The sequence below is a fragment of the Mytilus trossulus genome, chromosome 9 (assembly GCF_036588685.1).
Source record: "Mytilus trossulus isolate FHL-02 chromosome 9, PNRI_Mtr1.1.1.hap1, whole genome shotgun sequence".
Lineage (NCBI taxonomy): Eukaryota > Metazoa > Mollusca > Bivalvia > Mytilida > Mytilidae > Mytilus > Mytilus trossulus.
Genome location: NC_086381.1, coordinates 6,347,499 through 6,362,588, shown reverse-complemented (window position 1 = coordinate 6,362,588; position 15,090 = coordinate 6,347,499). Strand labels below are relative to the sequence as shown.

General features: G+C 31.6%; 1 protein-coding gene across 1 annotated transcript; it reads right to left on the bottom strand.

Moving 5' to 3' along the window:
• Positions 1-4,750: 4,750 nt before the first annotated feature.
• On the bottom strand, positions 4,751-14,870 carry LOC134683662 (choline kinase alpha-like). The gene is made up of 9 exons (XM_063542974.1): positions 14,814-14,870; positions 14,058-14,106; positions 11,036-11,132; positions 8,738-8,957; positions 6,696-6,829; positions 6,161-6,181; positions 5,698-5,778; positions 5,184-5,273; positions 4,751-4,769 (listed from the first exon to the last, which is right to left on the bottom strand). The coding sequence occupies exons 1-9, from the start codon at positions 14,868-14,870 to the stop codon at positions 4,751-4,753; spliced, it is 768 nt and encodes a 255-aa protein (XP_063399044.1).
• Positions 14,871-15,090: the final 220 nt, after the last annotated feature.

Here is a 15,090-nt window from a genome sequence, read left to right as displayed (position 1 = left end):
AGCCGTACAGTCTGATCCATGTCATAATGAGCATACTGAGTAGATCGAATCGCGTATTCGTCAACCTTCACGTCTGTTTAAGCTTGTTTTCACATGTTGACAAAACGACGGAATCTCAGAAATCTATGTCTGTCTCGTATTGAAGATGTCACGAGAGGGGGACTTTTGCTAACTGTTCTGGTGGCATACAAAAATATTTGATGTATAAATTTGTGATCTCATACACATCTCATATCTAGTTTTTAGATTTTTTGCCTTCCCCTTCCATATTCGTGGCAAATTAATTTGTGGAGACTTCGACTTAATTCGAAAAAGTGAGACAAAGCGATCCTACATTCTGTCGGCGTCGATGTCGTTGACGGCGTCCACAAATATTCACTTTGTGGTTAAAGTTTTTGAAATTTTTGAAACTTTATTGAACTACACTGGATTTCTTCCAAACCTTTTCAGAAGCTTGTTTATGCTCAGAAGATAATATCCAGAAGTAATAGTAAAATTAAAATTTCATTTTCCCCATATTTTACTTATAAATGGACTTCCAGTTAACATTACATATATACAGTCTGCATACATTTTTAAGATTCTTAAACTAGCCTGGATTGTTACCAAACTTAGGCAGAAGCTTCTGATCCACAATCAACAGATAGTATCGAGAGGAATATTTTTAATGATTTTTTTTATCATTTTTGTTGAGTGTGTGATTAACCAGCAAGAGTAGGCGAGACACTGGGGTCCGCGGAACCCTTGCCATTTTTTTTAAATTTAAGCATATAACATACTATTATATTAATGTTAGAGTTTTTGATTTTATGATAAAGATGATGATAAATTTGTGTGGAACTTGTGACCTGAATCATGTACGAAATAGACTTGTGGATATTAATAATTGTAATCACAAGAATTAACCCTGTCATATCGAGGAGTGTTTAATACAGTTATTTAGCATAGTTTGTTTGAGTTAGACATGGCGGTGTTAAGTGTTTAGGATGACAAACTATGCACAAATATGAACATTCGAATATTTTGTCAACAGAATATCTGACCATAAATTCCACCTGGTAAGTATCTTTGTTTGTAGCTAATATGATAATACATCAACGCATTTATCATATACTTAATAATTTGACACAGAATAATGCTTACGTATGTAAAAATGCAAAAAAAAATGTTATTCGTTTTAATGCATAAAAAAGTGGTTTTCTTAATGTCTGTTACATCACATATTTTGTTGATATAAAACTGCCGTCAAATATTCCGAAAAAAGCTCCTATTCCAAAAAATTTAGGATAACAGAATATTCAGTGCCATGGTTTGGTTCATTGGTGTCATGGTTTATTTCATGTTCCACATGGTTTATTTGTGGGATTCATTTCGTGTATGAAGAAATACATGGGCTTAAAACAATAAAAAAAAACCTCAAGAAACTTTACTACTATTGATATACGTGTTTATAAAATTGCTTTATTTTGGAAATTCAAAAAGGACATATAAACCCACATACAATGTAGTATTTTGCGGTTTGATTGCCAATTAGATAATAAGCCACCCGAGACGAAAATGACGTATACGTCGTCGTAAGGTCGTCTACGATGAGCAAAACCCATACATCTAAAAAAAAAACATAAACAACTATACTGAGCCAAAAAAGTTTAGCGACAAAATTGTAAAATTTTATTTTATTACAAAATCATAACAACATATATATAATTTTAATAATACCAAAATGGAATAATGACATGTCAGAAGCAACATGTATGTTTATCACTCATATTCATTAGGATTTTCTTTGTATGGAGCGCAGGAATGTCAAAATGTAAAAATGAGTATAGTATTATTCAAAATCAATGTCTCATCCATGCCCTTAGTGCATCAATGAAGGATTGGCAGGCACACCAGCAGCTTCCCTTAGTCAGTGCACTACTTTTTTGGCTTTAAAAAACTTGTCACATGTTGACGAAAAGCGAAGGTCATCGTAGCGTTCCTCTCTTAACGAGAGTTTGTTTGGTCTTCGAGATATCGATCTATCCTGTGCAGTTGCAATTTGTCGATATCTGTTTGTTAGTCTCTAAATTGTTGCTTTAAGCACATTAAATCGATCCACGATGTCAGCAAGACTCATTTCGGCATCAACAATTCTAAGAGCTTTCTGATGGTCATTTTCGAAGATGCCAGGTTGACGCCCTATGCATTTTTGTCAAATGTGTGTGTGTTTTTCTTACCAATGGTTTGTTTCTGAACATTAGTGAAAAAGAATTCTTTAATGTCGTTATAAAAGTACAGATACAGACGGTAAACAATCAATTACACGTGCAAAGCTGAAATGGCGCGAAATCAATCACCAGGAGAAAGTACGACTGTTTTAAATTTCAGATAAAACTAAGGATTATATCAATTATGTTTGAATATTTTCTTTTCCAGAAACAACCGAAAAAAAAAAAAAAAAAAAAGTGTTGGTTAACTTTAATTGCTCAGTTTATAAGAGCCATCGAAAAAAAAGTATTTGTAAACACATTTAAATGAGAAAACCCGCGTATACAATACTTCAATAAAAAATAATCATTTTATTTGTTCGTAATTATAATTACAAAATGGACACTATTTCGGCTTCATACTAATTCGTAATTTTGACCTTTTGTATATGAATATTTTAGCTTGTTATATGGATGCTTGTAGACATATTATGTCTATTCAATATCCTTTGGTTAGTTTTGTATTTGGTTACTATATCATAGACGTATTACCCCACATTTAGAAATAGGAATGGGGAATATGTCATGGAGACGACAGCCCGAACAAAAAGCAGAGACAACAGCCGAAGGCAACCGGTGGATCTTCAACGCAGTGAACAAATCCTGCACCCGGAGATGGTTCCGTAATAGAACTGAAAATGGACGTCACACTAAACTCCGAAATATATAAATGAACTAAAATTAAAAAAAGAATACAAGACTTACAAAGACCAGAGACTCCTGACTTTGGACAGGCGCAAAAATGCGGCGGGGTGAAACGTGTTTTCATAGACTGGTTCAAAATAAAGCAACATATTCCAGGAAAAAGTAAAATAACAAAAATACCGACCTCGTAGAAAAATCTAAACAAGACGTCCCTTAGCAAACGGCAACATCAAATGCTCAAACACATCAAACGAATGGAAAGCATCTGCCTTAGTCCTGTCTTGGTACAGGCATTTTTGTATGTAGAGAATTGTGGATTTAACTTAGTTTTATAGCCAGCTAAACCTCTCACTTGCATGATAGTTCAATGAATTACATTACATTGACAACAATGTGTGAACAAAACATACTTATGCAAAAGGTAAAAATGTCAAAAATAGGGATACAGCTGTAAAAAACAATATGTCAAAGAAAAAACAAAAAGGCAAATAAGCAACTGACATCAGTATAAACAAAAGACAAGACTACAAAAATCTACCTAGAAATTGATAATTTAAAACTCGTTTGTCATACATTCTGATACTAAGATGACAGCTGCTGCAAAGTTCAATGTAAAAGTTTAAAAATGAGACAGAGGAAGCCGTGTTTTTTGTTTCGTTAATTGCTAGTTATTCGAAATATACTAATGGAACCAAAACCTTATCCTTGTCAAATAATTTGTTAGGATGTGGGATTAAATGAGTGCATATATTCCAAATTATTTGACAAGACTCTGATACATGTAGAGGTATCTTTGCATACAAAGACAAGTCACGAAAAGTAATTTTTAATGTGTGTTGATCATACCCTTCAAATTTAATTTTAAAGCTTATTTTCTTCTTATTCAGTTGGTATCCTGTTTAACATAGTTTGATTACAAGCGTTTTGAAACAAACTATCAATATTGAGCTGAATCACATTTTATATTTATTTGGATCTAAACCATGACAAACTTGATAAAAACCATGATGTATCAGGCGCGGATCTAGAGTTTAATCGGGGGTGGTGAGAAATGTTTTTGACTTGTTTGACGAAACCATATGTGTTTTTACTATAAGTGGTACACATTTTGTTCATTCCCCATAAAGTTACTCAAAATAAACTTAAGATTAGTTTAATTAATTTAATACAGATCGTATCCGACCGTTTTGCGGTTGCTGTATCAGCCCTTGCATCTATTCCACTAGCCGTCTCATCATGTGTTTGTAAATTCTTGTGATCATGAGAAAGTTGTTTGGTGATATTTTGTGTTCTATTATAAACAGTTCTTTTTAACAAACTGTCCGGGGTTGTCGTCAGTAGCGAACAAAAAGCAAAACTTGCATTCAATTCCGTCATGTGGAGTTGAATATAGACAATGCATAGGAAATAATACAGGCAAGCGTATTTGCTGCATCTTTTTAACCCGCACATTTCTTTGCGTACGTTTATAAAAAGGAGGGGGTTCCAGTTTTCATTTAGAATGCTATACATTTGAGCGCTAGGTTCAGATGTAGAATTAAAATTTGAGCAATGTTATAGATGTCACCCAGCTATTTACGTTTTTCTGTTTACTATTATTTGGGGTCTTTTATTAAATTGCAAGCAACAACATCATACAAAAAATGCGAAGTATAGACGTACAGGCGAACCTCGTTGTGTCGAAGTCGAAGGGACCGGACCAAAGAATGCGACTCATCCGAGGTTCGACTCATCCGAGGTCGAGTGTGTCGTCATAAATTTTGAATGCATGAAATACGGTATGGGATTTGTGTAAACTAAATACAATGAATACTGTGCTGTTTTTTCTCTTGATAAGACACTTTATGATTGTGTTTTCAATATCCATTTTTGGTCCTTAAAAAAAAAATTAAAAACACAAGTACAGATACAAATCATGCACAAATAAAATCAATATTTTCGAATTCATGGATAAGTGATTTTGTTAAAATTTATGCTTTGAATGTAAATAGAAAATAGACAAGAAAATATATGTTTTTCTAAGCTTGACGTGTATATTGTTTTTAACCTATAGGCAGTTGACAAACTGCTTTTTCTCCCGGATTACCTGATTTGATGCACGTACAATGTTGAGTGAATTAAATGTTGCCGGATCGTTTCCATCTTTGCAGTATTCTATGTAATTGCTTGTTATTTTTTCCCCATGATGATAAAGCTCCTTTGTCATCCTCTGTATCTGTTGTTTACATATTTTTATCGTGGTACATTATTTATATTTCTTATACACAGTCTACCAATGATTAAACTTACATAACATCATTCAGATTCTGTTTAAAGAATGAATAAATTTCCATGACACCATCTTCAGCAAGTTCAGATATTCCCGCGGTTAAGGGGCAACTAGAAATAAGACAACTACAAAGTTGACATCATCCGATTTAATGAATGCAAGAATTCAACAAGTCAATGATGTGTTTGACTTACAATACAGAATCAACCATCTTATTTACTTTTTGTTTGCTCGTTTAAATAGATCGTTTGGGGAAGTAAGTTAACTTAACCATGTTCAACTTGACAAAAGAGGGACGAAAGATACCAAAGGGACTGTCAAACTCATAAATATAAAATACACTGACAACACTAATGAGTGAATTAAATGTTGCTGGATCGCTTTCATCTTTGCAGTATTCTATATATTGCTTGTTAATTTTTTCCTATAATGATATAGATCCTTTGTCACCCTATTTATCGGTTGTATGTATTTTTTTCATTGTGGTACATTCTTTATATTTCTTATAGATCGCCTACACATGATTAAACTTACATTGCATCCCTCGGATTCTGTTTAAAGAATGAATTAATTTTCATGACAGCATCTTTAGAAATTCCTTCGGTTAAGATCCAACTAAAAATAAGTAAACTACAAAGTTGACATCACCCGAATAAACGAATTCAAGAATTCAACGGGTCAAGACTCCTTTTATTATACATTCTTTAAAAATCAAAGAAAATTATCCAGTAAAAGATTCTTTAAGTTTTATTCAATTAATTTTAAGCTATTGTAGGTTATAATGCACAGATTAGTATAATATAACTGAATCATAGAATTACATTTATATCTTTCAAGTAAAAGCAGGAACAAAATCTAATCTGTGATATTATGGATACAATCTAGCCGAGATGGAATCAGATATGTGATTGATAGGGTTATTAAAATGCAGTCTAAGTACAGTTTACGTTATCTTGGATCGAAAATAAATAAATAAATAAATAAAATATATACATACTTTTGAATGTTTGAAATTCTCCTAAAATCAAAAGAATAAAAATACAGTTCTATAACAACTGCTTTTAAATAATTTCAAAACAAATATGCATGCAGAGATTATCAGCCATGTGTGGCAAAATATTGTTATCGAGTGACAACTTAAAAAAACCACACGGAATCGTAATAGGTAGCACTATTTGGCTGTAATGCGACCCATATCTGATCGTTTATCTGAATACTAAATACTCAGCGGGACACATCATACATTATTATATTGTTTTCTAGACATTGATTCAAAATGATGTGTCTTTTAATGCGAGAACAGTACTGCAGTAAATCAATTTTTGAAATGAAAAAAACTGAATAATATATTCTTGTAATTCATATCATGGAAACAATACTGATCATAAAACTATAACACATCTAGGTGATATGTCAATCATTTGGTACACCAGATACGCGTTTTTTTAACATGATACTCTTTATTGACACTGGAATCCCAAATCATATATAACAGGAAATAAAAAAAAAACTGTCAATTAAACGATACTTACGGTGTGCAAAAATCAAACAGAAAAGTAGGTGCTTTCGTCAATGGCATATCTTGTGTATGTATTTCAGCTAATCTTCTCGCTATATATTCGAAATATAATCCCAACTCCTTTTGACCCCTTTCAACATGTACACACTTAATCATAAGGAAAAAAAACAGAAATCATTTTAGCAGCAGTCAATAATTCTTTTTTTGCAGTATCAATTGAAAATGGAAATACTATGTTTTTAATTTCAACTCTGATAAAAAAAAAAAGAATCTTTAGTGCCTGTTAGCTAAAACATTAAGGTAGAATTTAATAACATAGATGAGGTCAACAGTTTATATCCTACATTTTTGATGTACAGTATGCATTTATCGCAAAGCGTTCGTTTTCCCCGTATCTGTGAATCTGTGTCAATTATTAAATACATTTTTTTGCAATTATTACTGAACTTCCAGAGCTTGAAATTTGTATCATGTTTATCTTCAGAGAAAATTAAAGTTTAAAAAAGTATGTTGAAACAATAGTTCCAAAGTTGGCTCTATTTGGAATAAACAGCTCATCAAAGTTAGGAAATTTGGATCAAAAATGTATTTGATTGACTTATGGACGAAAAGCAATATACTCAAGCTTTTGATCTTGGGTATAAAAAGATCATATTGAATTGTTTATTCATGTATTATGAACATTCTGACATTCAAGAAAGGTATATTAAATTTGATATAATATTAACCCCGTCGTCAGGAATCGCATTAACGCTTATGTTTTTTTTTATAGAGGGAAAATTGTTGAATCATTTATTTCACTAACGTCTATGGCAAATGGTCTCTAGTAAAAATACCACAGAACATGTATTCAAATTATCACAAGGGTTGGTACGATAAGAGCAAATATTTGGCCCTTATCATGCATATAAAGCAAAATTGTAAAATTCTTCCTAATAGAAGATAAAGAACGAGTCATAATTTGCCCATAAAACTGAACTAAAGGCTCTAAAGAGCATGTGTCGCTCACCTTGGTATATGTGCAAGCAACAAATAAAAAAAAGTACATTAATTATAGACGAGAATAGAATTCATGATAAAATTGTGTTTTTGTGATGACGATGTGTTTGTCAATCTCACTTTACTGAAATCTCTTGCAATTAACAATTTTCTCTATATACAATGACCTTGGCTCAGAAGCTTTAAATGAAAACATTTTGTAAAAGTTTACAAAAAAGTGTATAATTTACGAAAATTGTTAAAAACGTACTATAAAGAGCAATAACTCCATAAGGGGTCAGTTGACCGTTTTGGTAAAGTTGACCTATTTGTATTTCCTACTTTGCTTTATATAATTTCTGTTAACAGTTTATCTCTAATTAAGGTAATATTGGATATAATAACCAAAAACTGCAAACTTTTAAGAAAATTACCAATTTAGGGTCAGCAACACAGCAACGGATTGCCTGATATGTCTACATTTGTACAGGCAGATAGATATTGACTTAATAAACAATAACCCCCATGTCAGAATTGCTCTAAATGCTTTGTTTTCAGAGATATAAACCAAAATCTATATTTTACCCTTATGTTCTATTTTCAGCAAAGTCAGTCATCTTAGTTGGTTGGCCAGGTCATCGGACACATTTTAGATACCCAAATGATGATTGTGGCCAAGTTTGGTTAAATTTGGCCCACTAGTTTCAGACAGGAAGATTTTTGAAAAGTATACGGACGACGGACGCCAAGTGATGAGAAAAGCTCACTTGGCCATTCTGGTCAGGTGAGCTTAAAAGTTGTTAACTTATTCAAGCCGTACAAAATTATGCTTATCATATAAATAAATAAACCAGATGGTACATTGAGCACAGTTTTGTCAAGTTATACATTTATAAGGTCAAGCGATCTACTTCATTATATTGTACCTTTACACGCAGAATATTTGTTCAAAATATATAAGATTTGACAAATGTAACCGAGCAGATATTTTAAAATAATTAAAATCCTTTGAAATGAATGCTAAACAAACTGAAGATAAAGACACAGCTAGATAGCAAAACAAAGCAGTTCATTTACCTTATATAGTTCTTCTATTCTGCTTTCTTGATTATATCCGTAGCATTTCGGTCCCAAATTTCTTTCAGCTAAAATGTTGAACACCACTAAGTTCCTGATAAGAAACGTTGGAAACGGTTCTTCCACGATTTTCCCATAGATCCTAACCAAAACCTGGCTAGGTTCCTGTCCAGTGGCTTCCCATGAACATTTGTATATATAGTTTGTGGTTGCCGATGGTCTCATTAAGAAAAGAAAAGTAAAGTTTTAATGAGACGAGGCAATGCATTCCACAGAGAGTAAACAAATCAAAACATTATATTATACATAATTGTAAAGCTGTTGGTATGAATTTCGATATATATGACACTTTAGTCAAAACCATTTTTATATACTTCCAGTGTATGGGGCAAATAAATACATTATTGTATAAATAGTTTGCTAGTAATTTTTTCTTAGGCTAAAGAGAATCAGTAATTAAGCTATTAAAGGTAATATTTCTATTTTATCAGATGATACACTACTAAAAGTTGAAGTTTTAAATCTATGCAATCATCTTAAATGTTACAATTCCAGTACTATATGTGAAAAGGTTCATACCTTGGCGATTGGAAGAAAATCGTCATGGGATTAAAGTTTTACAGCTAGCTCGTAAATATAGTTTAATTCACAATGTAGAAGATGAAATTAACATGAGTAATGTATGAGATTCTATAAAACACCTTTGAAAGAGAATCTTGGCATCATGAAGTATGGAAAGATAAAAAAATAATGTCATTGTTTAAAACTTGTATTGGTACAGAGCCTAATGTAAAGGTTGTAAATAAAAGATGCCATCGACGTATTTCGTCACTTTTCAGAGCTGGTTAATTACAACTTAAAGTTGAAACAAGTCGATATGCTAGACCCCCAGAATCTCTATAAGACCGTTTATGTATTTTGTTTGTTAGTTGCCAAATCGAAGATGAAACGCTTTCTTTTCAAATGTTGTTTCTACTCTGATATCAGACATGAATTATATGTCAAAGTCAGTGGGTTTTTTGTAAATGTTGATTTTGAATATTTATGCGATATTGAAAAAAATCAGGTTCTTATGTGTACTGAGAATATGGTTCCTCTGTTAAATTGTTTCCTTTATTTCATGTTTTACATAAAAATGTCATCTAAAATTGTATTTGTGTTTTGTTTACGAAATACATTTTAAATGTAAAAAAGTTCTCCTTTTACGTATGTTTTAAATTTTCAACCCTGGTATCTATAATAAGTTTATTTAGATGTTTGTTTTAATGATAGTGTCTTAGAAGTCGTTAATCTATTACTAAATGTTAGGTTTTTATTCTTTATATATATTGACTTTACTTAAAATCTATTATCATATATCAACCGCCGTTTGTTTTCAATGCTTGAATACGCAGACTCTGTTGTCACTACTCTACCGTTGTCAAATTTGGAATTCTTATTGACGCAATCGTTCTTGTAACATCATAACTGTCGTTACCATTATCGTTTGAGAATTGTGTTACTTCATATCGCACATTATCATTTTTATTTAACGCGTATATTTGAACTTTATTTGTAATTAGCCATATGCATATAACCTATGTCGTGTTTAACAATTTTTTGGAATTATGCAAACGTCTTACTTGATGTTCGTTTTAAATGTTTTTATTATATAATTTCAAAATTGTAATTGTTTAATCTAACAAGACTGGTATATGATTCCTTCATTTAACCTCACAATCATATTGATGAAGGATATCTGCTAACCGAAATATTTATCAATAATTACATTTATGGTTCCTTTTTTGTTATTGATGTTGTTGTGTACACTTTGTATGCGTTAGTGTAATTTATTTATTGAGAAATAATGAGAATTTTAATTTTTTACACACACATCAAAACAAATCCCCCTCTGCAATATGGGCTTTGCAATACAAGCCTGTGTTTTGGTGTGATGCAAAGATATGGTTGGTAATGTCATCGGACACAGTTTTCTATCAATATAGCCTATTGGAAATTGTGGCTAGGATAGATTCTGCAATGGATGGTGACACTTTAATAATAAAATAAATTTAATCTTATCTTATATCAGATTGGGTAATCAATAGATCATCATTTAAAGTCTCTTATCATGTATTATTTATAAACGGCCAATTCATAAATCTCATTGCAAATTTATTTGCTACAACTCATACAAAGCCTTTTTTCGAAAATGAACTAGATAAAAAACTTAAATTTCGAGCTAACGTTTACGACCTTTTCAATAAATATGGGTTTAAGCACTATATTTATCAATAGTAACACTATTCAAATACGCACCCAAATTCTTCACATTTGAAAGTATCGTCTTCTATTTGAAAATGTGCGTTGCAAATTTTGAAACATTTCTGCTCGGGAGTTTCTAAAATGACTGTATCTGTAAAATAAAGTTTTAAAGACAACAACAATAAAGTTAAATTTGCAATGTTCTTTCAAACAAATCTCATACTACTATGTGTCACAGCGAGGCATTTACAATTCTACTAGTTAAACATCCGTCTTCATAGGTATCATTCGTCCAATTACACATGTTCACCATAAGCCGATACGGAAACCGATACCGCAACCAAAAATAATAGTGAAGTAAATATTAAGTGTTAATGTTATGTTGATAAACTCAACCCATTTACTCCATAATATTGTTTGAAATTTGAATACACTAGATAGGAGTATTACTTCAATTCATCAATTCACACGAATCTATAAAAAGCTGAATGCTAATCAAACAATATTAAATACACTAATGCATGTTTTAAACAATATATGTATCGTTTACATTTATCATAAAGCAGGTGTCGTCTTAGGTAAAGAGCTGCACATAGTTGTGTAAAAGCCGCAATATTGTCTAGTTATGTTATCAAAAGAACCTTTTTTTCATAAATTTTCAAACGTCTTATGGAATTTTCCATGTCCTCATGTAAACTTCTCTGCTGACATGAATATCATTAATATGGGCATATTGATAAATTAACTGTTTACAAAACTTTAGAATTCTTTAAATAATAAGGCTTTTTTACTTCCGGAATAGAATATCTTAGCTATATTTGGCAAAACTTTTAGGAATTTCGGTCCTCAATGCCCTTAAATTTCGTACTTTATTTGGCCTTTATAATTATTGTGAATTCGGGCGTCACTGATGAGTCTTTTGTATACAAAACGCGAGATTTCAATTCCTCAGATGAATGCAATTTTATTGATGTAAAAGCTGGATGAATAATTGACCAAATGTAATGGATAGCTTTGTGAACAAAAGTATTTCTTACATCAAACATCAAAACCATTTGTTCAAATGTGTGTTAACAAATCAAAACCGTTAAAAGTTTATTTTGCCAGCTTAACATGCATAAAAAGTAAAATCACAAAAATACTGAACTTAGAGGAAAATCAATTCGGAAAGTCCATAATCACATGGCAAAATCAAATAACAAAACGCATCAAAAACAGTACCATTTCTTCATTTCTTTGACTTATTCTGCTTAGTGCTCTTATGAGTATCAAACATACTTCATTAAAAGTATGTACTGTTGATGGATGTTAAATCGAAGTTGTTCTCCATCTACTGTATTCAAATGTCTCTCAATATAAAGGAGAGAAAAACATTGGGTTAATTAAACATTTAAAAGTTTTACCTCATTACTATTTTTGATTTCGGTATCGTTATCGATTTCACTTTCGGCATCGCTTATGGTGAACATGTATACTACTAGCGTTTCGATACTGGCATGAATTAATAGGATACAGTGTGTCTGTTAATGTATAATTCATAAAAAATGAAACACATTATTAAAGGAAAAATGGCTGAGTCGGAAAACAACCGACCTCAAATTTTTTTTTTAAATCGATTTTTTGTATTACCTAATAAGAGTAAGGTTTATTCAAATGTTATATTTTTACTCCTTCAAATTAATTAATTGAATTTTAAAATATAACAAATAATGAGTGTAAACACTCAATAATGCTTCCTGTTTGAATGCAGTAAATTTTAAACAGATATATCATATTAAAGAGGGTTATTTGCGAAAAATACCAGTCGAGAGAATGTTAAACTTCTCGAGGCGTAAGGCGAGAAAAAATCATTTTAAAGACTGTTTTTTTTTCGCAAATACCCCTCAAGAACATAATATATATGATTAATTACACCGAATTTTAATGTTCTTAAACGAATTGATGATCGTGGCGTTACAAGCGTCCAGTCAAATAGAGTATTTTTTGGCAAATACCACGGCAGAGAGGGTAAAAAGGCAAATCATTTTGGCAAATACCCCGGCGGCGTTCAAAATGAACGGTATTCGTTTGATGACTGAATTGGTGGAACATACACTAGCTATCAATCAATCAAAACCCAGGATTCTTAAATAAGGTGTAATTAAATTTATTATTTTTCAATTGTGGCTAAAATTACTTGCTTTATTTAAAACTTAACATTCCTTTTATAAGATTTGTAAAACCAGAACAGAAATCTTGAAACTGCTGAAGTTTTGATTGACGATATTTTGTTGTGAGTGTTGAAAAGGTTATGACACATTATATATCTGTAATGTGGAATTTTGCAAAAGAACGTTCTATTAGGTTTTATTTATTTTCAACGGTATGATCATCTGCTATGTAATCGAGTGTCATTGTCAGTTTGGTTTTCATTGATATCATGTACTTTTATTCTAAGCTGATTAACAAATAGAATCCTTATGGAAATAACAATTATGTGAGATAAGTCATTTTTAGTACACACTTAATTAGCATCAGTAACTATGTAACCACTCAAAAACTCTGCATTTGTTCAATATTTGTAAAGGTGAAAACAATTTTGGTTTATTTTGTCGTATCAAAACTTTGTTTTTATATTTGATGATTTATTTGAAAGACCATCTTACAAATCTAGGTTGTAGTAGTATACCAATGCTAATGTATCGTAACTCAATTAGAAGAGACAATAACACCAACAACTAGAATCTGAAGGAACTACATGAACTAAAAAACACGGGTGCGTGAACAGGATAACCAGCTCCAACTATGCATGCATTACTCGCTTTGAGAATTTTCACTAAGTTAAAATGCCATAATCTGATCAGACGTCTTAACTAGTATTTAACGATAGCAAACCAAAAGAAAATACCGTTAGTCAGTTGAGACACCGAATTGCGTATAGGTCAGCAAAGTTGTGATGATGACCATAAAACCTTCGTAGTGTCGAGTCTGGCGTACTAAGTTATAATCCTGGTACCATTGATAACTTTTTCACACAAATACGATAAACTGATAAATTTCGTGAATTCTTACAATTTTGTTAAAATATTACACTTACCATCATCCTCGGCATTTGGCGACGGAGCCTGTGCCATCATCCCTTGAATCTACAACAAACAAAGACACATACATGCATTCACATATACATACATACATAATAAAATGGTACATACATACATACATACATACATACATACATACATACATACATACATACAAAAATACATACATACATACATACAAACGAACGAACAATATGGTTACACGTGTTGATAATATAAAGGTAGCACAATACAAGCATTTTTTCACTCCCAATCAGACAACTTTAAACTGATGTAATTCATTTCATCCTTCTTTATATTTTATAAATGTAAACTGTGTTGTGCAAGAATTTATAAAACAATTTGGGATGCTATGAATAATAAAGAAGCTAAGTACTAAAATTGAATTTTCGTTTTCTGTTTTTGAAAACTATTTTTAACGCTTCTCAATATTTTAAACATTTGAATTTATAAACAATATATGTATTACGCCAGGGTTTTCGATATCACAAACTGGTCAAAACATTTACTAGATATAATCCTCGTTTTAAGGAAATAATTTGTAAATATAAAAAAAACATGCAGCCATCTTATACGTTCAGTTATTTCACTTCCAATCTTTTATGGTAATATTCTTTACAAAGTACAAAGAGGTAAGTTTTCACCCAAGAGTTAACCAAAACCTTTAAACAGACTTATTAAGAAGGGATATAGTAACGATACTGTTGTGAGGTCATTAAAGATTGCATATTTTGGCATTGATATTGACTCACTAATAGGGTCTTTGCATTGGAATTAAACGCATTTATTCTTAAACCAGTTGTTGGCATGATACGGGTTCGTCTTTTTTCACTGAACTAGTATACAAATGTGTTTAGGGGCCAGCTGAATGACGCCTCCGGGTGTGGGAATTTCTCGCTACATTCAAGACCCATTGGTTGCCTTCGTCTGTTGTCTACTCTTCGGTCGGGTTGCTGTCGCTTTGATACATTCCCCATTTCCATTCTCAATGTCACTTTACGAACTATCTTTGTAAGTGTCGTAGGAGTA